General features: G+C 43.2%; 1 protein-coding gene across 2 annotated transcripts; it reads right to left on the minus strand.

Moving 5' to 3' along the window:
- Positions 1-19,605: 19,605 nt before the first annotated feature.
- Asb12 (ankyrin repeat and SOCS box containing 12) lies at positions 19,606-26,361 on the minus strand. 2 transcript variants are annotated; one of them, XM_013144511.2, is made up of 4 exons: positions 26,150-26,361; positions 23,552-23,607; positions 20,271-21,114; positions 19,606-19,863 (listed from the first exon to the last, which is right to left on the minus strand). In XM_013144511.2, exons 3-4 carry the CDS (start codon positions 21,103-21,105, stop codon positions 19,730-19,732), a joined length of 969 nt encoding a protein of 322 aa, XP_012999965.1. In that variant the 5' UTR covers positions 21,106-21,114; positions 23,552-23,607; positions 26,150-26,361; the 3' UTR covers positions 19,606-19,729. The 2 variants fall into 2 exon arrangements, with proteins under 2 accessions (XP_012999965.1, XP_003462792.2); XM_003462744.3 differs by lacking the exon at positions 23,552-23,607.
- Between the last annotated feature and the right edge of the window lie 1,073 nt (positions 26,362-27,434).

A 27,434-nucleotide genomic window follows, 5' to 3' on the forward strand; every position in this document is an offset into this window, starting at 1 on the left:
AGTGCGGGCGTGGTATTGCAGGGGGCGGAGAAGGGCGCGGAACCTCACGCTGAGGCTCTACCCTCGCGCCCTTACGCTGGGCGGGTAGCAGCGTGGCTACGTTGACTGTTCAAGGGGCCGGTTCAGCCCGGCTGGGACTTGCTTGATCGCTGGAGTTTAGTTTCGGTTTTGCGGGCACTACTATTTCTCAGGCCACCTTGGATTTTCTACTGCTCCCTGGCCGCGGTCTAGAAGTTTATCCAGAGATAGACGGAGGGAAGTGGGGCAGGGAGTTAGAGGAGACTGAAGGGACTACAGAGCCCCTTGGCACCCTGGCTGGCCCATCCTTAGGTGTAGCTGCAGGGCCACGTGGCCAGCTAGCACTCTAAACCACGCAGAGGCGGTGCTGAACTGCTTGGAGAGCCAGCTGTGGTGCCTGGGCCCTAAGTTTTACTATGTACAACACATCAGGAAGGACACCATAGATCAATTTGCAGCTGTTAATTGATGGAGCTACTGCTGTCCAGAGAAGGAAAGATGCTTTCACGAGTGTACTATTTAAATTTATAGCTTGATGCCCTCCCCCAGCCTCCCGTGGTCATTGATGGAGCGTTTTTCAGAGGTGGCTGGATGGAGGGTGCCTGAGAGTGGGATTAAGAATGTGAGCCTAGGATTAAGGGTGTGATGCTAGCATTAAGGGTGCCCACCCTTGGTTTATGTAGAATCAATAAATGAATGGTTAGCCTGGATGTAATATAAAGCCTGGTTTGTTTCCTGCTGCTCCTGCTTGGCTGTTTTGCTGCCTTCTGCCACTCACACTATGAACTGTTTATCTTCTGTGACTCCCCTCTGCCATGCTACCTTGCTTTGGGCCAGCCAACTATGGGCTTAAACCTCTACACACTGTGAGCTACTTTCCTCCCTTAGCTTGGGTGTTGGATAGTTTGAGCAACAAAAAAGTAACTAAGGCAGCCCACCTGTGACAGAAAGCAGTTTTGGAATCCAGAGACCAGAGATTATCCTCTAGGACTGCTTTCAATTTTTTTCTGTAAGGAGATAACTGTTTTCATATTTTAATCCTCACCTGTTTTCTACTTTAAAGGGAACATGGAAGGGATTCCTAAGGTTTCTGGAACACACCCCTCCCCCCCTTAATTGTGTGAGTACAAATCCTTTTTCCTGAAAAGCTGATTTGGAGAGTCTTACGTGGGCCCAAATTGACTGAGGTCAGGCTGAGGACAATGACAAGGCCTGCACTAACCATGCCCTCTACTGTCTCTGGATATGGCAGGGAGCCAGCTGAGTTTGGGTCTCTAGCTTAAAGAATTAAATGTCCTTAGTGGCTGCCAGGGCCATGTGAACTGAGGCAATAAATAATGCAGTTGTACCACTAGATCAAGAATATCCAGAAAGCCCAGCATTAGAACTTTGTGAATGTTTTAAAAGGGGAATGGGAGTGGATTAAGCTTGATAAGTGAGGAAAGGATTAGAAAACAATTCGAGGCATTTTTTCATTGTAGGAGTATTCTCTACTGCTCTACTGTGTCCTGTTTAGTTAAGAGAGTGACTGCTGCCTCTGCATGTGTGAAACACAGGAACTAACATGGCTGCATGGGCTAGATTTACTGTAATTTGGATTTGCTGTGAGACTTGGGCCAGTCTATTAGGTAAATTCCATCAATTCAACTCAGTTCTTCCAGTAATATTCTACTATGTTCCATGACCTTTCTTACATTATGCACATCCATAAAAATTAGTGTTATATGTTACACTCGTATTCCACTCCTAGGTTTAAATAAATAGGAATGAGGAGTTTCTTGTGCAGCTTTTTTGGGTAGCTTCTTTCTCTCTATCTTAGTACCCCCATCTGGATTTGTGGACTCTTTTTCTGCTCTTCAAAGTCCTGATTCTCATTCATTGGGCCTAATCTGGAAGTATTTTTTTTTCTTTCCAGCACCTTTATCATAGGCTTTCTTGCTGCCTTGTACCTCTGTACATTTGCTAGTTGTTCACATTTCATTCAGAACATCGATCCTCTGAATTAGGCCAAGATTATAATTAGGAGAACTCCATTTCCAAATCTATAGTCTGGGGAAACAAATCACTAGGGCAGTCTCAGATGTGAGAATATGGGGAGAACAACTGTGCAAGGTGTATGCACATGTGTGTGCTCATGAAACCACATATTTACAAGTTAAGGAGGACGGCTCATGAGAGGGAGAGAGAGAGGTGCAGATCCTTAATTCATGTTGGTAACTTATATCTTAAAATACCTTCTCTCAGAGGAATCCATCAATGTCCCCGTCCCACATATTGACTCACACTTGATTGAGATTCTTGTCCAGGACAGGGGTTCATAATGGGGAGCAGGAATTCTTTCTTAGATTTTTCCCAACTTGAAAAATGGAGATAAATCCCTTGCTACCTAGTATCTATGACTGCAGTGAAAAGTTGAAAGTCCAAGTTGTATGAAGAGAATTCCAAAAACTCAGTTACACAAATGGGGGCACATGATTATAAGACTTGATTCTTTTTTCACTATATGTTCCATGGGTACCTTCTCTATGCCAGGCCTGGAAACAGGTATTCAATATGGTGGTAAACTTCTCAATGGACCTAGAAAGAGTTCTGACAAGAGCTGAAAGCTAAACCAGAGGTCTGGCAAAGGTGTGCTATAACACCCTAGATGAAGAAACACTTTTTCTTCCCAGGTGGGAAGGGATGTCACAGAAAAGTTCTGTAGAGAATGGCCTTGATAATTGAATCAAGTCAGAAATGGAAAGGATTCTTTCCCAAGCCAAAGCCCATCAGTGTGAGATGGTATGATGGTTTGGGTAAGTGATAGGATTCTGGTTGACTGTTGTTACTTATGTGATGGAAAAATAAACAACTGGATATTATCCAGTACCAGAAAGATAGTAAGATGGGTAAGTTGAGGGTCAACTAAGTAAATTCATCCTTCCTGTAGAAGTAGTACTGTGTATTGGCTCTGTACCAGACTACTTAGGCTGGTATGCTAACCCCTTTCCTTAGGAGCAATGTGGTATGAGAAGTTTTAATTCAACATTCCTAGTCTCAGTACTTTTCTTCTATGAAATAAAGATAGTACTGCCATGTTGGGAGCCGCGTCTGTGATAGCTCGCCTTGCGCGGCGGACGTGCGGCCTGTGGTAAAGAGCAAAGCCTGAGGTAGATTACCCCTCCCATCGAATATGTTAGTTTCCTGCTTACCGCGTAAACAACTCGCTCAACAATATAGTCTGCCTGGCAACTGATGATGTTAGCCAATCAGCTTGCCTTGCTTACTTTAACATGATTGGACACTGTACCCGTATATATACCGGTGCCACCCCTGGGCGGAAGAGGAAGCCAGGTAGAAGCCCGGAAGTAGAAGCCCAGAAGGAGCCGCGGAGAGCGGACCGGTAGAGGCTTCGGAGCGAAGCCCGGAAGGAGCCGCGGGGAGCGGACCAGAGGAGGCTTCGGCTGGGAGCGATCCCAGGGCAGGCTGTACGGAGAAGAAAAATAAAAAGAAAAGGTTGTCCACTACCAGACTTTGTCGTGTGTCCTTCCTGCCGGCCGGGAGCGGACATCGACATTTGGTGGCCCGTACGGGGACTGATCACCCCCGAGACGTGGAAGTGGACAACGCTCCAGTACAGAGCTGCGAGACAGGTGAGTTGGGGATAAGCCTGGGCTCTGGGTGGCGCGCACCTACAGGGCTTTTAGACTCCCCTCAGGCTCACGCGTAAGTGGCGGATTCCTTGGGCCTCACGCGGTGAGTAACATATTAAAAGATGGGAAACATGTTAGGTAGCAACACTAAGAGCGAGGGTGGTTGTGGAGAAAGCTCTCAAGAGCTTACAAAAGTACGCAGGGTATTTGAGCAGGCCCAGTCGGGGAGCTCCCGAGAGGGGTCCGTCAAGGGGAACAAAGATGCTAAGGAGGAGGATGGGGCTCTAGCCTCGGAGTCGTCTGACTCCGAGGACGAGGGAAAGTTGAATGGCAAGGAGGCCAAAGAGACCAGCTGTCAGGAGCCTAAGTCGCTCAATAAGGAGTCGCAGGGTTCTTTTCCAGCGTTGCCCCGCGAATTGCGCTCTGCTCAACCTGGTCTGCGGAGGAGTAGAGAGCTCCTGAGCGCTCCCCGGCGCGAGAGGGAGGCGAAGCCTTCCGCCCCACCTTGGGGGCCGTTTCCGGAGGCGATTCCTCGCCACGAGGCGGCCGCCTGGGAGCTCTCTCCCCTTTCGCCAGAACAGGAAGTGATGCACGGGCCCCCATTTTCCGCCCAATCACGGCTGCTGTCTTATGCTCCGCCGCCGGCGGGTCGGTATTTTTACAGGCGGCTTTGGCAGGGGGGACGCTTGTCTCATGAGGTACATCCACCTGGGATAGATAGTGGCCCCTACGGGATATTTCCTGTACAAGTAGCTATGGGCCAGGGACGCAATGTATGGGAGCCTTTTGAGATAAAGCAGATTAGAGAACTTAAAAATGCAGTTACAACCTTTGGGTCGACTGCGCCTTACACCATTGCCATGCTGGAGAATCTGTCTTCTGGGCCCCTCACCCCCGCGGACTGGATTCAGCTGGCAAAGGCGTGTCTGCCCTCGGGCAGTTACCTGGATTGGTGAGCCTGGTACGCAGAGTTCTCTGCAGAGCAGGCTGAGAGAAACGCCAATCGGGGAAACCGGGGGTGGAACAAGGAAATGCTTATGGGAGAAGGTCGGCACGCTGATGACCAGACCCAGTTCCCCGGCGCTGTCTATGAACAAATCAATGCCATAGGGCTCCGCGCCTGGAAACAGGTAAGTGGTGCCGGAACAGCCTCCTTGTGTCTTTCAAAAATAATTCAGGGTACCACAGAGCCATTTGTTGACTTTGTGGCCCGAATGCAAGATGCTGCCGATAAGATATTTCCTGATCCGGGAGTGGCTCAACCGCTGGTAAGACAGCTGATTTTTGAGCAATGTACAAAGGAGTGCAAGGCAGCGATAGCTCCTCATAAGAACAAGGACCTCAACGCCTGGATTAGGATATGCAGAGAGATAGGGGGGCCGCTCTCCAACTCGGGAGTGGCTGCTCTCCTGGCCGCGGCTGTACAGCAGAGGGGACCTCGCGGGTTAGAAGGGGAATGTAAGCCTAAAGGGTGTTTTGCCTGCGGGGAGCCAGGACACATTAAACGTCATTGCCCAAACAATGCAGATGCTAGGCCTCGCCCTAGGAATGAAGAACCATATGTTTGTGGGCGATGCAAGAAGGGATCACACAAAGCTGAGGAGTGTAGGTCGGTCTTTGATGCTCAGGGCAACCGTATTTGTGGACAAGATGCTAGAGAGCCAAAAAACGGCCAGAGGGGGCCCCCTTCACAGGCGGGCCCCCGCCCCAGAGACAGGACAGCTCAGGGTGGCAGCCTTCAACAAGGGCCACCCCTGGGTCAGCAGGTGTGGACCTCAGTGTCGCCTCAGGACTTATATTAGTGCCTGATATGGGTGTTCAAGTGGTTGAAACCACCTTTAAGGGACCGTTACCCGAAAATTCCGTGGGTCTGGTGATCGGGAGATCCTCCACGGCCCTTCGGGGTCTCACAGTAGTCCCAGGGGTCATAGACTCAGACTACACAGGACATATTAAAATTATGGTTCAATCTCTTGTGGGTACTATGGTAATCAATAAAGGAGACAAGATAGCGCAGCTCTTGCTGCTCCCCAGTCTCCACAAGAGATTTCCCTCAAAGCAGAAAATTAGAGAAAGTCAAGGTTTCGGTTCCTCAGGGGAAGTCTTTGAGGGACTCCATATGACACTTGGTAAAAGGCCCATGCTCTCACTTAAGGTCAATGGCAAGAATATAACAGGGCTCCTAGACACAGGAGCTGACCGTTCCATTATCTCCAGAAAGGATTGGCCTTCCAACTGGCCCACCAACACTGCAGATAACACGCTGCAGGGCCTGGGGATGGTGTCAGCTCCTCAGGTTAGTGCTTCAACCCTGCTCTGGTGCGATGAGGAGGGTCATCAGGGCCATTTCCAACCGTTTGTGTTGCAGTTGCCAGTGTCTCTATGGGGAAGGGACATCCTCACTCAGATGGATGTCACGCTTACGTCAAACTGCTCCCCCCAGGCTAAGGATATACTCAGGAACCAGGGATATACCCCCGGCAAAGGCTTGGGCAATGCCCTGCAGGGTCGGACATCCCCAATACCAGTAGAAAACAAAAAAGGTAGGCAAGGATTGGGTTTTTCTTAGGGGCCGCTGAAGAAGCTCTCCTACCCACTTCGATCAAAATCACCTGGAAATCAAATGATCCGGTTTGGGTACCTCAGTGGCCCCTGCCTAAGGAGAAGCTATTAGCCTTGTCAGAAATAGTCAGTACACAACTTAGATTAGGACATATTAAGCCGTCAACCTCCCCATGGAACACCCCCATTTTTATAATTAAGAAAAAGTCTGGCAAGTGGAGGCTGCTCCATGATCTAAGGGCGGTCAACGTGCAGATGCAGCCCCTGGGGGCGGTCCAGAGGGGGCTGCCAGCTCTCTCAGCCATCCCTCAGTCCTGGCCAGTTTATGTTATAGACCTTAGAGACTGTTTCTTCTCAATTCCCCTGCACCCAGAGGACACTCATAGGTTCGCCTTTACTTTGCCCACCATTAACCAAGAAAGCCCTGATCTCAGATACGAGTGGGTAACGTTGCCCCAAGGTATGGCCAACAGTCCCACTATGTGTCAGATTTACCTTGATTCCCTACTGGCCCCCCTACGAAAATCCTTTCCCAAGATAAGATGTATGCATTACATGGACGACCTTTTGCTCAGCGGCAGGGACCCAGACATGCTAAATAATATGCTCAGCCAGTTGGTCGAGGCCCTGAGACAAGCTAATCTGCATGTTGCCCCCGACAAGATTCAGGGAGGAGAAATGGTGACCTACTTAGGCGCGAGAACCTCCCCTATGCTAGTCTCTCCGAAGAAGGTCACCATTAGGACGGATGGCGTTAGGACCCTAAATGACATGCAAAAGCTATTGGGAGACATTAATTGGATTAGGCCATATTTACATATACCAAATTCAGATCTCAAACCCCTGTTCGACCTTCTGAAGGGAGACCCAGATATAGCCTCCCACAGGAGGCTCACTCCTGAGGCAAGAGCTGCCTTACAGAGAGTGGAAAAAGCCTTAGGTGGGGCTACCTTACACAGAATTGAACCAGGGCGACCCTTTGATGTCTGTTTGCTACAGACTAGTCTACAGCCTACAGCGGTGATTTGGCAGAAAGGACCATTACTGTGGATACACCCTAAGGTCTCACCTGCAAAAGTCATAGAGCATTACCCGGAGGCAGTCGCTTCATTGGCCCTTGAAGCGCATGATAGAGCTGTCCAACATTTTGGCTCAGGACCACAAGCCATCCGAGTACCCTATACCGCCAGCCAGATCAAGACCCTGGCTGCCTGCATAGATACCTGGGCCATTCTGAGATGTGTTTTCCATGGGGATATAAACAATCAATACCCTAAAGACCCTATCTTGTCATTTGTCACTCAGCACCCTATAATTTTTCCAAAGGTTACTGCCTCTGAGCCATTAGTCCCAGCAACTACAATATACACAGATGGCTCCAAGACGGGGATAGGCGCCTATGTGATCCTAGGCAAGCCCCCGGTTACCATACAGTTTAAACCAGATCAGCCTCAGGTGGTAGAACTGCAGATCGTTAAAATGATTCTTGAACGGTTCTCAGAAGCCATTAACATTGTCTCCGATTCTAGGTATGTGGTCAATGCTATGCAAGTGCTTGAGACTGCCAGTTTAATTAGATCCACTTCCACAGTGGCTGGACTGTTCCTGTCTATCCAGACATTGCTTCAGAACAGACACCATAAGGTCTTCACCACCCACATAAGAGCACATACATCCCTGCCGGGGCCCATGGCACAGGGGAATGCGGCTGCTGACACTGCCACTCGCCCGTTATGGATTTTTACCTTACTAACACCAATCGAGCGAGCCCGTGCCTTCCATGATAAGTTTCATGTTAATGCCAGGACACTAGCAAACCATTTCCATGTTTCTAGAGCAGATGCACGAGATATCGTGCGACTATGTGACTCCTGTGCCACATACAAACCTGCCATACCGATGGGAGTAAACCCTCGAGGTTTGATCGCTGGTGATGTTTGGCAGATGGACATCACACATATACAGGAGTTTGGGACTCTTAAATATGTTCATGTTTCCACAGACACCTGTTCTCACGTCATATTCGCAACAGCAGAAACAGGTGAAAAAGTGTCTAATGTGATCAATCATTGCCTGGCGACTTGGGCCGCATGGGGCAAACCAAAAATATTAAAAACTGATAATGGACCAGCCTATATAGGCAAAGCCTTCAATGAGTTCTGCAAAATGATGGAGGTTCAATTAAAACATGGTATCCCATACAATCCCCAAGGTCAAGGAATCATTGAGAGGGCTCATAGAAGCCTCAAAGAAATTTTACAAAAACAAAAAGGGGGAGTAGGCCAAGGCCTGGCCCCAAAGGCACGATTATCCATGGCACTATTCACATACAATTTTTTAAATTTAAATAATGATAATCGCTCCCCAGCTGTGGAGCACTGCAACCCTTCCCCCAACCATAAAGGGTGGGTGAAGTGGAAAGATGTCCTGACAGGACAATGGATGGGCCCGGATCCAGTGGTCAGCTGGAACCGAGGCGCGGTTTGTGTTTTCCCACAGGAACCGGGACGAGAACCACTGTGGATACCGGAGAGACTGACACGGGCAACAAAGCCCTCGACTGAAGATCAGACCTGCCCTACTGGAGATCCATCACAGACCAACCAATAAGATGAATAGAAATAGCGGTAGCCCGAAATGGACAAGAAGATCCTCAGGCATATGCATGGCTTGCTCAATTGGCCCACGACCGAGTCTAGATATGGCGGGCATCCCTCATTCTCCTCCATAAGGTGACAATACACAGCAGGGTAGGTGAGTCAATGACGGGTAAGAGCGTGCCTCCCCAGCACGACTCGACCTAAGCCAGGCCCTACCCCATCCTGCACGTAAGCCGCTGGACTGTTAGATGCTGCCCAGGTCTAAATTTCTCTCCGAGGGGATTTCTTTACGGAGAGGAAATGAGTGCAAGCTTGTGTGCATCCAGGTTCCGTCCAGTTTGTGCCTGGCCCTAGAAAAAGGACGAGGGCCTCAGGGCCTTGGCAGACCATGGCATGGCCAACCAGGGTCTAAGCCAAGGACCTACGGTGGGCCTACACATAGGGCATAAGCCTCTGCACCCAGTCCAGGAAGGGCTACGATGCGCACATTCATAAAAAATAAAATAGGGGGAGATGTTGGGAGCCGCGTCTGTAATAGCTCGCCTTGCACGGCGGGCGTGCGGCCTGTGGTAAAGAGCAAAGCCTGAGGTAGATTACCCCTCCCATCGAATATGTTAGTTTCCTGCTTACCGCGTAAACAACTCGCTCAACAATATAGTCTGCCTGGCAACTGATGATGTTAGCCAATCAGCTTGCCTTGCTTACTTTAACATGATTGGACACTGTACCCGTATATATACCGGTGCCACCCCTGGGCGGAAGAGGAAGCCAGGTAGAAGCCCGGAAGTAGAAGCCCAGAAGGAGCCGCGGAGAGCGGACCGGTAGAGGCTTCGGAGCGAAGCCCGGAAGGAGCCGCGGGGAGCGGACCAGAGGAGGCTTCGGCTGGGAGCGATCCCAGGGCAGGCTGTACGGAGAAGAAAAATAAAAAGAAAAGGTTGTCCACTACCAGACTTTGTCGTGTGTCCTTCCTGCCGGCCGGGAGCGGACATCGACACTGCCATGTCACATGTCACAGTGTCGTGATAACAATGAGTGTTCTTTGTAAAGTAACACAAAGGCTAGTATGTACAAGGTTAATAATTAATAAATAGTAGCTCTCATTATCATTATTAGTCTCCTTCTAATCCAATGTCAGATCTTCAAAATTGTGGTACTCATACTATGACTTTAAAATCATTTTTAGCATAAGCACACTTGAGCCTGTGATTCCTTATGCAAGAGTCCTTTTGATGATGCAGGCCTAGTGAGACATTTTCAGGTCTAATATGAAGCTTAAGTGCCAGTATTGATAAATGAAATGTGATGTTGTCACTCACTGGACACTTCTGCTGTTCCAGGTGTTTAATACTGCATTTATCATCCAGAATGATGAGCTAGACACAGCTTCTGTCCTCAAGTACAGCTAGTCTTCTATAGGAGTAACACAATTCATCAGACAGTATCCTACTTGGCAAGAGACCACTGGATGGTGTCCCCGTCCATAGAACTGAGGAACATACAAACAGGATTTGGAAAACATACTCTGTTTAGAACATTTTGAGTGTTTTGTATGTCAGAAATGTGACTTTAGTACCTTTGTGTTTCTGATTTCCTGTTTATTAGGTTTGTCCTTTTATATAGGCATGGTTTGAATTTCACTTCCTTTAGTTGTCCTCTCAAAAGTCATGTTTAGTGTGACCTTCCCTAGATATGCCATACATAAAATAGCAATCAGTGTTCCTATCCCCGTCACTTTCCAATTCCTTCATTAGCCTTTTTTCCCTATCTCTAGCATTTACTACCACTTATGGTATTATTTCTTATTGTTATTTATCTATTTATATTGTCATATTTTTCATTGTCCATTTCTATCATAATAATGAAAGCTCCATATAGGCTAACAGATAGGGAACAAAATATGTAGGTAAATATACACAGTATATATTTTGTTCCAGATGCTCTGGCTGTCATGTTGTTTCTCTAACATCCCAGCATATTACCACCTGAGAACCTTTCCACTTTCTGTTTTCTTTGCCTCGAATACTCTGTTTTTTTTAAATGATATTTATCACTATTTGACATACTGTATATATTTACCTATATATTTTGATCACTGTTTATTAACTCTTAGGTAGCTTCCATTATCATGAAGGAAATGGACACTGAAAGAAATGGGAGCAGACAAAGCCCTCAGAGGGAATGTTTGGCAAGATAAGACCAGAGTCAGGAGATCCAGTTCTCCCAGAAGCCAAAGAAGGTACTGAGATTGTGAAAAATGGTGTTGCCAAAGATGTGCGTGTCAGATGCTTCCGAGAGGTCCACCAAGGTAAAAGTAAAATATATACTATTGGATATGGATCTAGCAACTCACTAGTAATATAGATAAGGTCAGTTTAAAACATATATGAGAGTATACACGAGATTGTAGTGGGATATCAAGAGAATGTTGTGTGAATGTTATGCATGGATCTAAAATGTTTCCCAAAAGTCACATTCAGAGACGGGGCCTGGTTGAAAGTGACAGGTCACTGGCCCTTATGAACTGGAGATGTGTATTCCCCATCATCCCATTTCTCTGCTTCCTGATCACTATTTGGTGAACAGCTTTTCTCCACCATGCCATCTGCCATGCTCTTTCTGTCTTGGAACCAGTGGATCATGGGCTGAATATAATGAAACTGTGAGCCAAAATAAAATTCTCCTCCTTTGAGTTGTGGGTGTTTGTTAGTTTGTCCAAGCAACAGGAATGTAATTGATATAGAAATTGGTACTGAGAATGGGGTTTTTGCTGTAAGTATACCTGACCAGTGGTTCAGAAGCTTTTGAAATGGTTTTCAGGAGTTTGGTAATGTTTGAAGATACAGGCTAGAGAATCCCTAGAATATTGCAAGCAGTGCTTTGTATGTGATACTAGTGAGAGCTAAGAAAACTAGAATACTGAGAAGAATGTGGATGGTAAAGGTTGAGGTCAACAAGTTTCAGTTAAAAGCAAGAACTCCACTGGCAGTTGGACCAGGTACCATGTGCATTATGCTGTGGCAGAAAATATTTACATTTTGCCTATATCCTGAGACTTTCCAGGAGACTGAGATTGACTAATCTGGCAGAGGAAATTTTGAGGCAGCTCAGTAATCAGGCTGTGGCATGGGTACTGCTGGCTACTTTTGGCCATATGTATAGTGGAAATCAGGAGTAAACAGCAGAGCTCAACAATTTGAAAAGTTTGCAGTTTCATCAGAAGGGAAGTACCTGCAAGACTGGAGCAAAAGAGAACATACTTTGATGAAAAGATTAGTATTATAAGGAAGCCAAGTACTTTGTACAAGGACTAGAAGAAAGATCCCTTGAGGACTATTCAGAAAACATCAAGACACCAGCCATCACATGCTCAAAGTTGCAACACTGTAACTCTTGAGAAAAAAGTTCCTGGGACATCTGCTAATTCAGGGTTGCCTAGAGAAGTATTTCCCTGAGTTCAGCCATCCAGGTAATCAGAGGTCCAATGAATACATTGCCTGTGAGGACCCAGCTAATACTTAAGCTGGCAGGTGACTTTTAATTCGTGTGTATGGTACTGTTTTTTCAGGCATGCAGGCTGAAAAAGTATTGGCGTTATAGAGGTTTCCACGTAAATTTCAGAAGAAAATTTCGGAAGACCATGAAAAATGAGTTACAAGGTTCCTGTGAGAGAACAATGTGTGAAGCTGTTGAGAGTGAAGCCAGAAGTACAGTGGAGACCCCAGGAATTTGGAGATGCTAGGAATGTGAAGTCTTTTCTGGGGAAAGCTGTCAGCAGAGAACAGAGCCAGCCAAGAGAGAGGCAGTATGAGTTTAAACCAGCAAGATGATAGAGATGGGACTTCCCAGCATGCTCTTTGGAGACTATATCTCACTCCAACCTACCCTGGATGCTAGATATACATCTTAGAATTTAATGTTTGTTCTGTTGGGTTTTGGTTTTGCTTTCATCCAATTTCTGTGTAGTCTCCTATTCTTTTCTTTTGTAATGGCAGTGTTTACCCCATGCCATTGTATGTTGGAAGTATTTGACATTTTTTCATTTTTACAAAGGTAATAATTTTCCTTGAGTTTCAGAGACGTTGCATTTTGACTTTTCAGCAGTGCTGGAACTTTGGTCATTATTAGTGATCAACTAAATGCATTTTGTACAATAAGATGAATATGAGCCTTTATAGGGCCAGGAAAAAAATGTTACAGTTCACATCTGAAATGTCTGCCAGTAGTCTCACATTGAGCAGTTGGGCTGAACTAGAAATGGCTGGTCCCTGGGATCATGACATGGAAGTGGTTCCTCCTTTGTCTGTTATCTGGATTGCATGTAGTGAACAGCTTTCCTTCACCATGCCATCTGCCATGCTGTTTCTTCCTTGCAGGCGGCTGATTATAGACTGAATCAACTGAAACCATCATCCAAAATAAATCTCTTTTCCTTTAAATTGTGAGTTTTTTCCCAGTGAGGAGAAAGTGACTATTACAGGGAAGAAAGAGAGAATATATGCAATTTCCTCATTTAAGCAGTTTGACTGCAAAGAAGTAGTGGCCAGCAGGAGCCCTGGGTTTCATTTTTATTTTTATAAGATAGTAGGGTATGAGTTTGTTTATGTGTTCAGAACAAAATAATGAAGTAGAAGATATGGGAGATAGGATAAATGATGCTGAATGGCCATGGATGAAATCAGGGAATGGAATTAAGAATGGCTACAGGTGAGTTAGTCTTAGCTAAGAGGAGGGTCCAAGCTAAGAGGGAGGGATAGATTTATTTAGGAAGGTTTTTTGTTACGGAAGATTTAAATGTTATGCCTAATGACTTCTGCCTCTTCTGGGAGGTAGAAGGCAAAATCCTCAGTTGATAGAGAAAAAATATCAGGAAGCTTGAAAATTTTGGGCAACATTTGGGTAGCTGATAGAGGCCTGGATGATCTCTTACCTTAGAATGTACAGTCATCTCATTTTGTATTTTCCCAAGATCCTACTTCTTTAGCTATATGACCCTGAACAAGTAACTTACATCAGTGTACCTATTTGCTCATCTATATAATGGGCATGAATAATAATAAGACAAAGCTGTTGAATTAAATGAGCTATTACTTGTAAAGAAATTCCTGAGCACATTGCCTGGACAGAAAGTAATTCTTCAGATGCCTTTTTAAACAGTGTTACTAGTATTATTTTTGATTGACAGATCATAATTGTATATATTTATGAGATACTTTGTAATATTTTGATACATGTATACAATGTGGCAATGTTAAACCAAACTAATTAATATGTTTGTCTCACTTATCTTTCATTTTTTTATGGTGAGAAGTTTGAAATTTAGTGTCTTAGTTACAACTCCCAATTTGCCTCTGGTAATCATTGTTCAAATCTTCACTCTTTATATTTCTATCGTGACTAGTTATTTTATGGTATTCATCAGCCCAGGCTTACGAAGGGACATTGAGTTGTTATAAATTAGTGTGTTACTATTTAAGAGATTGAAATAATTGAACATAGAGTCACCTGGTGAATGGATAAGAAAAATGTGGTACATACGTGCAACAGAACACTTTTTAGCCATAAAAATGAAGTTTTGTCATTTCTGACTACATGGAGGGATCTGGAGATCATTATGCTAAGTAAAGTATCCCAGGTAAAGAAAGACAAATATTAGATAATATCATTCATATGTGGAATCCAAAAAAGTTTATCTTGTGCAAGTTGAGATTAGAATGTTGGTTACAATAGGATGGGGAAAGTAAAGGAAAGGAAGGAAGAGAGAGAAGTTGATTAATGGATACTAAATTATGGTTAAATAAGAGAAGTAAGATCTGATGTTTTATTGCACACTAGGTTGACTATAGAGAATAATATACTATATAGTTTGAAAATTTAGGAAAACTCATTTTGACTATGTTTACCATAAGTAAATGATAAATGTTTGAGGAGTTAGATTTGTTTAACCTGATTTAAACATTATGGAATATATCATATATTGAAACATGCAATTGAAACCACAGCATATATATATTTTTATAAAATTTATTTTAATAGTATTTTTAAAAAGATGGACAAGAAAGAAGAAAAGAAGTTAGTACTCAATAAATATTTTTTGAGTGATAGAGTGGGAGATTCTGTGGGATCAAGGTTTCCAGGAATGTACCTTCTAGAAAAGCAGGCAATTCTGAATATATAGATGCTCTGTGTTTTCAGATGAGGTTAGGAATGCTAAAATGGGGAGTGGATGATAGTGTAAAAATCAAGGAGATAAAAAACTACAGGTCAGGACACTGAAGGAATCACTGGACCAAATACTGCCATTAACCCAGTTGCTGCTTTTCTGCTAGGAAGAAGAAGTTATGTAGAGTCTGGCAGGGTAGGAACTTGCAAGCAGGCTAGTGGCTGGAAGCTAATGTCTTCTGTATTTGTAGATGAACAGAAATCAGAGGGTTTCAGAATGTCCTGGTTACTTTTCTCTTTGCTGAGACAAAATACTCAACACCCAAAGGAGGAAAGGTTTATGTAGCTCGCAGTTTATAGAGGTTTCAGTCTGTAATCTGCTGGCTCCAAAGCAGAGCAGCATGGTAGACAGGCGTTACAGAGGAGAAACAGTTCATGATGGGCAGAAGGTAGCAAAAGGAACAAGGGTTGACCACAGCTCTTATGTCTTATACAGGCTATTTAGGGTAGGTAGCACTCAAATTCTTAATCCTAGTGCCCTTGAGCCTAGTATTGCAGCATGAATCTATCCCAGTAACACACTCTAGATTCAGCCACCTCTGAAAAAGCCCTGGCTATGACTGCATGTAGCTTTTGGAGGACATTTAATACAAGTCATAACACAGAATGAAGCAGATGAAAAGAAAGAATGAAACATATGGTTGTAGACATAACTATATAGATGTAGGGTTTGGTGAGGGAAGAAGAAAAAATGAAGCCCTATTATATTTTGGATATTGTAGAATCAAGCCACCTGATACAGAAAGGGAAAGCTTTGATGTTCTCTCTCCTAGGGCCATTCTTATCACAGTCCCTTTTTCCTATTCCCAGTGCAATGTGGCAGTTACCAGCATCTATACAGAAACTTCTGCATATTGCACTGGATTATTATATGAAGTGAAATGATGAGTGTGTAAATAATTTTAAGTAACTTACTCTGTGCCCACAAGAGGATGCTAATGCTATGAAATTTGTGATGGGAATCAGGGAACATATTCTCCATATGCTTCAGTAAGTCATTTCTATGATTGAATATTTCCCATACTAAGAGCTAAGAATCTTCATTTCCAAAGGACTAAGATATTTGCTGTTCTCTTCAGTCTAATAGTTAGCCTAGTTCCCATTAAAGTATGCTGAACTTGAACCAAAATAAACTGTTGCTCAAAATACCCTATGTTTTCTCATTTTTATGCTTTTACTCAATACCTGTCACTCAGAATCTTTTTCTTCATCTCTGATAAATAATGCCCTGTCAACCAAGATCAAATAGCACCTCTTCCATCAGATTTTCAATCATTTTAGCAGATAAAGGGGATGGCTTTGGGTTTTGAAATCTCATGGTTTATTTTTCATTTTAGATCTAGTGTTTGGGGGCCATATTTCTGAACAAAAGAAAACAGATTTCCCATTACAAGAGAAAGTATAGGGTGATCAGTAGCATTTGTAAATTAGAACCAAGACTCAAGCTCATGGCATTGTCAGGAAGGAAGAAAGAAAAGTATGTTAGTCCATTTGCACTGCTATAACAAAATGCCTTAGAATAGGCAATTTATAAGCAACAAAAATTTATTGCCCACAGTTTAGTAAACTGGTAAGTTTAAGATCAAGATTTTTAGTCTGGTGAAAGCCCATTTCTCATAGATGATGTCTGCTATATGTGCACATGTGGCAAAAGGAGAAAAAGGGAACTCACTAGAAATTGTTTTATAAGGGTGCTGGTCCTATTGATAAGGATGAAGCCCTTATAACTTAATAACTTCTCACACTCTCCATCTCCCAGTTCTATTGCATTGAGAATAGACTCCAATGTATGAATTTTGGAAGATGCCATGTTCAGACTCTACCACAGTGATGGTGAACCTTTTAGACCAAGTGCCCAAACTGCAACCCAAAACTCATGTTTTTAAATTGCAATGTGCAAACAGTTCAATTAAACCTGAATATCTGATGCCAGCTGCTAGGGTGACTTGGATTTGTATGCCAACAGAGAGAGTTCTTGAGTGCCTGCTGTGGCACATGTGCCATAGGTTCACTACCAATGCCTTAGCAGAAAGGACAGAGGAAAAAGAGAAAATGAGAAGGAATAAGGGAAAGAAAGGTCAGGAGTGAACAAAAAGAAAAGAAAGAAGGAGCCAGCACTCATTTGTGGTATTTAATACTTAGCCTTCCTTAAAGCTGATGGTATCACCGGGAAAGGGATTGGAGGGAAATGGAATGTGACTATTAGTCTCTCAATTGGTGTCAGTGCCAACAATGCCAGCAAAAGGCTAAGGGAAAGATTTCACTCCCGGAACAATAATATTACCTTTGCTTCTTCATACCTCCTAGGAAAGCTTACCTTGGAATATTCATCATCAAGATTTCAGATGCATTCTCACCTAGACCCTAATGTATAGATGAGGATACTGAGGCTGGAGATGGTAAAGGACTATCTTTGCCCACTATACAAGTAATACAAGCACCTGGAAAAGAACAGTTTGAAGTAGTCTGAGGAGCTGGGCCACCAATAAAATGGGCACTGAAGTTTATCAGACTTCTGTTTCCCTCATGTAGAAAACAGGGTTGTTTCAGTCTTTCCTCTTTGCTTATTATTGGTACACTCCTATAATATCTTCAAATACAGTCATTTAGGGGGTTGGGCTTTAGCTCAGCGGCATAAGCACCTGCCTTGCAAGCAGGCGGTCGTGAGTTCGATCCCCGGTACCAATAAAAATGAAAAAGACAAAAAAAAAAAAAAAAAAAAAAAACCCAAAACAGTCATTTGAGGAATCCACATACTTTTATGGGTCAGTCGAATAATCTGTGTCCCAAATGCTGCAGGGAGGCCACTCTGCCTTGATCCTGTTTAAGGATATACTTACCAAGAGCTGATAGCAAATGGAGCAATTGATATTGACTCTTTATCCTCAGAGGCCTTCTCCATAGAGACAGTGGGCAAGGTCAGGGCTTTGGTCCTGGACAAATCACCCATCAGGAGCCCAGACTGAAGGAAAGCCAGAAGAGAGCATGGCATACCTAATATGAAGCTTCTGTCTGTTTATAGTTATTCAGCTTTCATAATTGCTGGAGATAAACTGTTTCACTGCTCTCCAAACTGCCTTAAAGAATAAAAATATGGAAGCTGATTCAGCAGGATCATGCCAATATCTAGTGTTTTTTGCCTTCCTTTCTAAAGTATTGTAAGAACTAGTGGGTAGGGAGGGTATGGAGGTGGCAGAGGAGTGAGACAAGTTAGACTCCATGGCTTGCCTCCCTTTTGTCATGTTAAGAAAGCATGATTTAAGGGGCTATCAAGGTAGCATCCAGGAAGAGCTCTAACCATATAAAGTGGTTCCAGGGGACAGATTATATGGCGCTGCCCTCCTCCACCATTTTGTGTCATCTCTCTCTCTCACCACTCATTCATATCCTCACTCATAGATGCACAAAGGAAATACATGAACCTCTTGTGGAAGGGTAAAGCCTTAGTGTTTTGTAAAAGTGCATAGATATGTGTCTGTAGTCTGCCTGTCTCCAATCGTTGCTGTTTTCTATATCATAGGATATCTCACTCTGTAGGCTGCATTCTCTAGTTTCCCTTTTTGAACTACTTTCTGGCTTGAGTCAAGCTATGGAAAGCACTGATGAAAGGGAGGATAAAAGGAGAATCTAAGATCCTTATCCTCTGTCTTCTTTGTCTCAGTTAATGACATTGCTGTATCTCTGCTATGGTTTTTCCTGTCAGCATACTTCCATTATTGCTGTGTGATTCTAGCACATAGCTCAGGTCATACTACTTACTTCCACTGTTCCTCCATTCTTTATCTTCTCCCTGCTTTGCTCTATGTGAAAAGGGGTCTGACCCCTGTAGGCTGTTTTCTAGGCTCTACAATTAGTTGATTTCAAGTTTTCCCACAAAGAGAGACATCACAGGCAGACTAGCAGGCAAAAATAAGGAAAGGAGAAGATATTTCTTCTTTTCCTGTTCTTTGGACAGTATTTTTATGTATAGGTCTAGCTACCATGGATTCCACTTCCCATCAGATGATTCTTGACCCTCAACTCTGGAAACACCTCCCCTCTTCCTCCTGTAGTCTAGGGGTGACATTGGCTTTTTGCTATCATTAATCTCTGGGTTACCTCTTTGTCCTGGCTGGGTTCTCAGTCTATCACCTATATAACCAATTTATTGTTTGCATTAAACTCCCTGTCATAAATATTTTGTTGATTGTTTCCCAAGTTGATCTTGACTGGTATAAATGCAGCCTACAGTTTAATATATCAATGCATGAGAAGCTTCTTGGTCATTTGACTCAAAGTAATAAGAGATAAGAGACAGCACCAGAAATGGTGTCTTGTAGCAGCCAGAAAAATAAAGCTGGGCATTCACTTGAATTCTTCATGATCTTGCTGCCAGGGCAACATGGCTCCAAACACTATAGGAGCCTTGATAGGGAAGATATGGTCAGTGGGTTGATTTTCTTTTGATTTTTCAGTAGCCAAGACTCTTGCACCAGTCACATGCTAGACAGTACCCTCTTTTCATGATTAAGCAGACACATTTCCCCCAATAAATCTCCACCTTCACCCCAGACACAGTAGCCAGCCACCAAGAATTATTTTCGAAGGATTTTATTATGGGAGAGCAGCTCCAGAGTAGGTAGAGCTGTAATGTTCTCCAGCTACTCAGGTCTTCAGTGGTTCTTAAAGGCATCTTCGGGTCCAAGGAATACTACAAGATTATAGTTGATATTTGAGATAGCTAATCAATGTGGAAGGAATATCCAGCTGATCGATGGCTTGTGGTTGGCTGGCCTGGCGCAAGGCTCTGCGGATAACTAAACGGGCCTGGGATAGGAGCGACTGTGGAGTGGCTACAGCAAGGAGAAATAGGTCATGAGGATCATTTCTCAATATAATTATCCAACCAAAGTCTGCATTCCCGCTATCTTGCTACTATAGTTCTAATACCTTTTCCAGCTAATATATGACCTCCACAGCATGCTATCAGTATAGCTGCACTGAGACCTAGTATGGGAATGTGTGAGGCCACAAAAAAAGCCAGTACTAGAAATTGAACAAGTGCTTCTCTCCACCCACCTCACCTGAATGACCCTTTCCCTAACATGGAGATTATAGCATTTTCTACAATGGGGCCCAAAGAGAGAGGGGAAGATAAAGCTTTCTCCAGTTCATCCCATAGAAATGGCTTCAACAGTGATTTGGGATGTGTAGACCTATAAACTGAGGCTCCTAGGGGGTTGGCATGCTTATCACTTACCTCTGGCCTGTAGCAGCAGTGCAACACCCTTATCATCTTTTGAAGTCATGTCCAGAGAGAGAGATGGAAGGTAGATGTTAGCACCAAAATCAATTAACAACTGGATATACTCTGGCTCACAATTATGGTGGAGGCAGATTTCAAGGAGAGTGCGGGGATGGGGAACATGAGCCAGTAGGCCCTTATCAGTACAGTTGTAATCAGGATCTGCCCCATGTAGCAAAAGCAGGCGAAAACAGTCGAGATGCCCATAGACTGCAGCCAAATAGAGGGGACCAGAACATAAAGCTATGTTCGATGCCCACACTGGCAACTTAGCCTTGACATTGGCCTCTGCGCCATGACCTAGGAGCTCCTGTAAGATGGCAACAGAACCGTCACGGGCAGCTGTAAGCACAGGAGAACAGTTGTTGTAGATGCTGCCACCAGGAGAAGCACCAGCTTCCAAAAGCACACGTACACAGTCCAGATGGCCATGGCTGACAGCAGTGAAAAGCGGTGTCTGTGCTTTCACATCCAAGCTATCAACTTCAGCACCATGTGCCAGCAGGACCTGCAAACAGCTCAAATGGCCATAAGAAGCAGCCAAGCGCAAGGGTGTCCCAGGAACTCCCCAACCACTCCTGCTATTAATGAAACGTTTGTAACGCTCCTGGCATAGAAGCTGATCCAAGGTATAGGAGTCATTGTCATATACTGCTTGATTGAGAGCCTGCTTCTCCCCTGTATCAGTGTCCTCCTCTTCAGGCTGCAAGAGGGAGAGGATCTTGGTGATATCCATGAGATTCATCTTGGTTGACTGCAATAGGACTATTTTCATTATGGGGAGGAGCATATGCCAGTTCTGTGGGTAACAAAAGAAAGGAGAGAAACTGAACGTCCTTTTGAAAGGTCGAGAGTGCTATCCCCCCCTGCCTATCACCATCAGGCTACACATTCGTGGGTATCCTACTTCTAACTCTCCTAACTATCCTATTTCAGGTCCCACAAATACTGTCAAAACAGGTGAGGCCATTTCACAGCTTGGTGTTTTTACATATACTGTTTTATCTGCCCCTCAAATTCTTACTTCTAGGATGTCTTTCCTGATTTCATTATGCCTGAGAATTCTAAAAAAAAATCACAACTAAATTTCAACTGTGAGCTTTCACTGCATTTTTACCTGTCTGTTCTCCATTAGAATATAAATTCCAGGATGAGGACTCTATTCATCTTGGATTTCTTTACCTCCAAAAGAGCCTTCATCATGACCAAGGATTTGGTAGATCATTTTACTTAGGTTAGCATATGGGGTTTAATGATGTGGTTTGAATCCAGCAGTTATTATGCCAGTAAAATGGTGGTGTGTAGTGTCAAACTAGTAACACAGAGCATTCCAACATTTCTCTAGTGGGGAAGACCCTCATCTCCATGTCTCTCCCTTTTAGGTGAAGTTTGCATTTTCCACAGCCCCTCAGGTCTGATGAAATCTCCTTCTCCTGAGTTTTCTGTAGCCTTCTCCCAGTCTCAGACCCCATGCTTCAGAAATAGAGGTAATTGTAAAATGAGTGTTGAATGACATTTACTGGCCAAATGAGAAGGTTCATTACAAAATTCATACTTCAAGTAAAATGAAGGCAAGTGAATAACTGGACACAACTGATGTTTCCAAAGCAAGTTGTCCTGTCTGGTGTAACTGGTTTGCTACCCCTCAAAACCACTGAGCCAATAGTGCCCCAGATTGCCAGTATCACCTCATAACCTACTGTCCCTCATTCCTCTGTTTTAGACTTTTTTACAGTCCCTGAAAAATCCATCCTGGGACTTTGACTCTGACTTCAACTCTTTTCTCCTCATAATCCTCAGGCCCCACAAAATTACTCATGACTTAATAACTGACTCCATTTATCCACCGAATTTCCTAATCTTTTTCTTAGGTCTCCCAAGTGAAGTTCACTCACCTCCGTTTTCAGTGTCATCAGGATGAACTGATAGGTTTTTCAGAGCTTGAGTTTCCCTACTCTCCCATGTCCTGCAGCCAAGGTCTCAGTGCCACCTACCTCCTTTTCCTTACTGTGTATCCCCACCCTTCTTTGTTAGCCAGGTACCTCCCATACTCACCTCATAGAAAGAAATTTTTGAGGTGGGTGGGGTCACCCTCAACTTTAGGCCCCTGTCAGATGGCCAGCATGAGCTCCATATATGGTCCTATTATTAATTCATTCTTGGGGTACAGTGGGAGTAAGATTTGTGAAATCAGTGTGACCCAGGTTTGTAGCTCTTTATTCCTCAGTTCCTAATGAATAAACTTAGGTAAATCACTTCCCTTTTTCATGACTCATTTTTCTCATCTGCCAGACAGAAATGATAGTCCATGTTTCATGGAGTTGGTGGGAGAACGAAAACTACCCTTAAATGAACAGTGAGTTGGGATACATGGACCTATAAACTGATAATCCTAGGGGGATTAAAGGTTAGCTTATTTTATGTGTACCTTCGACATCCTCATTCTGGCTTATTCTTAATTATTTTAGAGACCAAAACAAAATTTCTAGAATCATTTGTTTCATTTCTGTTGCTACCTTTCTCTTTGTCTCCCCCCCCCCTTTTTTTTGTAGCACTGGGCAGTGAACCCAGAGCTTTCACAATAAGCTAAATCCTTAACTCCTTTTATATTTTTTATTCTGAAATAAGGTCTCTCTAATTCACAAAATTTCCCATCCTAGGCTCAAACTTGTGATCCTCCTCTTTCAGTGTTCCAGGTGTGCATACCAGGGCATCTTTTCATTCTCTACCAAATGTTTTAAATTATCTGCTATCTATTTTTCCATTTTCCATTTACTTCAGTCTCTGCAATCTGCCTATATCCATCCTCAGTCATACCAAGAAAGCTCTTTTAAAAAAATCATCTAAACCCAGTGAATATTTCTTGATCTGATCTTTCCTTTGCTGACTTTGCTGACTTTTCTGGGACAGCTGTCCCTACTACCACTCCTTCCTACAAACTCTGTCTTCATCTTCCTGCCCAGCACTCTGACCTGATTTTTCTTCCTACCCATATGTTCACCTCGTTCTCATCTCCATCCTCTTTGTTCCAGTCCCACAACTTTAACTCTCACCTTTATTGTGATATTTTGAGCCACCCAGATCTCTTTTCAGCTTCTTCCCGTACTTCAAGGTCAGAAATATCAAACCACTAAGATCCTCAATAGCAGCAAATTTAATTTGTATATAAATTTCTCATCATCTACAAAGGTCAACCAAACTAAAACCCCAAGACCCATCTTAGTCTCTTATCTTACCTCTTGTCTTACTCATTAATTCTTGTGGATTTTACTTTCTGGAAACATCCATCCTCCTAAAGCAGATACATATTGTCAATACTTTATCTAGACTCTATTTTTTTTTTTTGCCTCAACAGTTGTAATAGTTTTCTACATAGTTTCCCTTTTCAATATTGTTTCTGTGTTGTGGTTAAAGTGATACTTTAAAAACACAAATCTGGTCTGCACCATTCTACTGTTTTAAACCCCTTAACAATTCCCTTCTTTTAGGTTACTGCCCAGATGACTTAGCTGCGCTTATAGATCTAGCCAGTCACTGGAATCTCACTTAGTATTAATTTTCTATTTATATTCTTAATTCTAGTGATAAGAAACTGGTGGTTTTCTGTGTAACTTGTGCATCCTTCTGCAAAATATATTTCCTTCTGGTGAGTTAGTTCCTCCAGAGTCTGTGTTCCTACTATCAGAGTACTATAGGAGTCATCATATTATATTGTAACTCCTCTATTGGTCTGTTTTGCTCCCACTGCAGATGAAGGTGCCATATGGCATAGTGTTAAACCACTGCTTGCCTGTTTCAATTGCAGTTGTACCATTTAGTAACTGTGTGACCTAGGGCAGATTACTTAATCTTTCTGTGCCTATTTCTTCATCTTTAAGGAGAGGACAATAGTGTCTGTCTTGGAGTGTTGTTATGACTGCACACATTAATACATAGGAATTGGCTAGACCAGTGCCTGAACATATTTCTCAATAACTGTTTTTAGTATGATGATCAACAATTCAATTTCTGTGAGTATTGCTCCTTACTTAATGGCCTATAATCTCATCTGGACTAGAACTTGTACATAATTTAATGTAATTTCTTCAATTTAGAGATGGGAAAACTAAGGCTCAGAGGGGGTAGCAGCTACTTTGTTAGGTGACATGATTGTAACTGTCATTTGTCTCATTTTCAAGAACCCAGAACACACTTAAAATCTTATGCATTTCAAAGCTGTTTAATTATTTTTTGTGTGGCAGAAACAAAGGCCAGGGAAAATGAGGGATTTTCCAGATGCTATACATCAAGGCAGTACCAGAGCCAGAAACAGAATACAGGTTTTCCTACTCCCTGTCCTGTTCTTTCTGCTGCAACATAAACAAAATAAAACAAAATGAAACAAAATATCCTTCCCCTTGCTTCAAACAGTTACACTGCAGCTCCCAGGATGCTCAGGTTTTGAGTGTCATACTGAATGTTGCAGAATTTGGTAGCAGAAAATTCCTATACAAATCGTTTTCTCTTCCAATCATGAGTTCTTTTCTTCCTTTTTTTTTTTTTTTTTTTTTTTTTTTTTAGTTTTTGAGACAGGGTCTTGCTATGTAGCCCAGGTTGGCCTCTAACTCACAGTGATCCTCCTGCCTCAGCCTCCCAAGTGCTGAGATTACAAGTGTGTGCCATCACATTTGGCTGTCTTCCTATTTTATTTTGGTGCCTCAGATCTAAGTAGATAAAGAAAGCAGGGAGGAGTGAAGGGTAATGCTGAAACTTTCACCTATGTTGTTTGTGAGACCACAACAAAACTCATATAATGAGCCACCAAAGCAGATCAAACCAGGGCTTCTTGGAGCTTTGAAACTTGAGTCAGTGCTGCCTCCATTAGTTGTGGACAAAAAAATCCAGCTAATCTAGTGTCTATCTTCACTTTGCTATAATTTATTATCAGAGACTGATTATGTAACTGCTGTATACCAAAGACCACTTCCTGATTCCTAGAAGTTTAGGAGTTTTTAAACCTGTTTGGTAATTTTGGCTCTAGTGAAGTCTGGATATTTGTCATTACATTTTAGTAGACAGAAAGTACATGGAATGAAAGGAAAACAATTTTGTTCAAAAGCTGCTATCAAAATATTTTAAAACTATACGATACAGTAATAGACATTATTAACTCATTAAATAACAAGATTAAATATTTCTAAGTTGCAAGGAATGTGAATGACATTTCAAGATCTCTGTCACACTGTAATATGAAATATCTTTGATTTCTTCCTGTTACCAAGTTACAGGAACTGGTAATAGTACTGCCATTTGCTACCTTAATCCTTGGAAGAAATAGTAAATTTCAATTACAATCCAGGAGTTAGAAGGGAAAAAAATTGTTTGCTCCTCTGTTTCTGAATGCTTCATATTTTATCTAAGATCTTGGGGTCTGTGAATCTATGTTAAAAACTCCTATAGGAAAGTGGCTGGTTTCCATGAGGCACAGAACACTCCTTCAGGCACCAGTGAACTATTTTTCAGCCTTTTCTCCTACCTCCTGGAGCAGCTCTGAATTTATGATTTTAAGCCTACTCTGCTGCACCCTCCCACCACATACAGACTTTCAACACAATATAAAGACAAAAAGACAAATTTATAACTACTGTGTATTGTATAACGACAGATGCCCAAAAGAAGTGGGACTCTATAGACCCGAGGGCCTAACTAGACATACTTTCTGGGGGTAGGCAAGACAGGGAGCTCATATAGTATCTTTCCATTTAAGTGCTCCCATGTCCCGGACTCAATAGTTACAGCTAGACTCATTTTTCTCTGACATTTTTCTCTGATGTGTCTTATGTCTACATACTTACGGACTTCAGGCTGAAGCTGCTCTGAGCTGGGGTCACTGCCACTGCTCCTCTGTGAAGTATTTAGGGCCTGGTGGCCCTTCTGCAGGTGGCCCCTCTCCAGAGAGCCCCTCCTGCTTCAGTCTAGAGCAGGTGGGGCCCTGCTTTTCCACTGTTAACAACACAGCAGAAAGCCTGGGCCTCAGCTCCCAGGCTGACTTGTTCCAGGGGGCTAATTTTAGTCTACACTCCACCCCTCCTTCTCTCAGCCCATATTATCTTACCACTGTCATTTTGGGTTCTGTCCCAGGGAGAGGAGGGGGCTGCCCCCAGGGAAGTCCTAAAAGGACTGAAAAGTAGACAGGTGCTTAGGTAGTAAGACTAGGGCTATTGATCCCCTTTTGTCCTTGCATGTCCTTTTCTATCACTCAAATGGGCACCAACGTAAGGCCCTTGAACTGAGGCTATTCTAAACTCACCTCTACCACCAATGGGCCCAGGAAGGCTCAGCTTTCTTCTGATCTGGAATCCATTTAATTTGTCCTTAACTTTTTTAGATTTCATTTTTTGGCTTCTTTAGGACCCAGAAGCAGTCTAGCTTCTCCTTGGCCAACTCCTTAGAGTAAGGAGGAAGATGGGAAGAATCCTCTGTCCTGGAATGTGCTTTCAGTTAGCTTTTCTAAAGCTTAAGTAAGTCTTTATCTTTTATAAAGACCTCCCTAGTCAACTCATCCACCAAGCTCAGGCTGAAGAAAATGCTCACAGCCTCCCACTCTTCTTACCCCTGAAGTATCACTGTTAGAGTAATATCAACACTGGAAAGTTTGTCAAAAGCTCAGCTGTTAAGAGTATTATTTTATATCTCTGGTTTCTTTCAAGTGAGGGAAGTGGTAGGAAAATACCTTTAGAAATAGTCATATTATATATTTTAGATGTTACACAAAACGAAACGAGGAACTAGCATCCTGCCTCTCTGTGGGATGAAAAGTCAGCCTTGCCTTAGGTATAGAAACCACAACACAATCTGATGATGTCTGTGAAACTACGAAGCAGCCACTATGTACAAAGTCAAGGTGCAGATAGAACACAAAAAAATGAAGACATAGTGTCCTTTAAAAAGCGCATTTTAAAATCAAACTCGTGTAAATACCATATTGTCTCCCTAGTGTAAGAAATGCTAAGAGTACATAAGATACAAAATCCTCAATACATACAGTGAAAGGATAAAAATCTGCTCAAAGAGGGAAAATGACATCTCATGGAACAGGATGGGGAAAAAAGAAGGGAAAAGAAAAAATATCTAAATTTG

The sequence above is a fragment of the Cavia porcellus genome, unplaced genomic scaffold (assembly GCF_034190915.1).
Source record: "Cavia porcellus strain 051 isolate PalLab524CR breed Dunkin Hartley unplaced genomic scaffold, mCavPor4.1 scaffold_3, whole genome shotgun sequence".
NCBI lineage: Eukaryota > Metazoa > Chordata > Mammalia > Rodentia > Caviidae > Cavia > Cavia porcellus.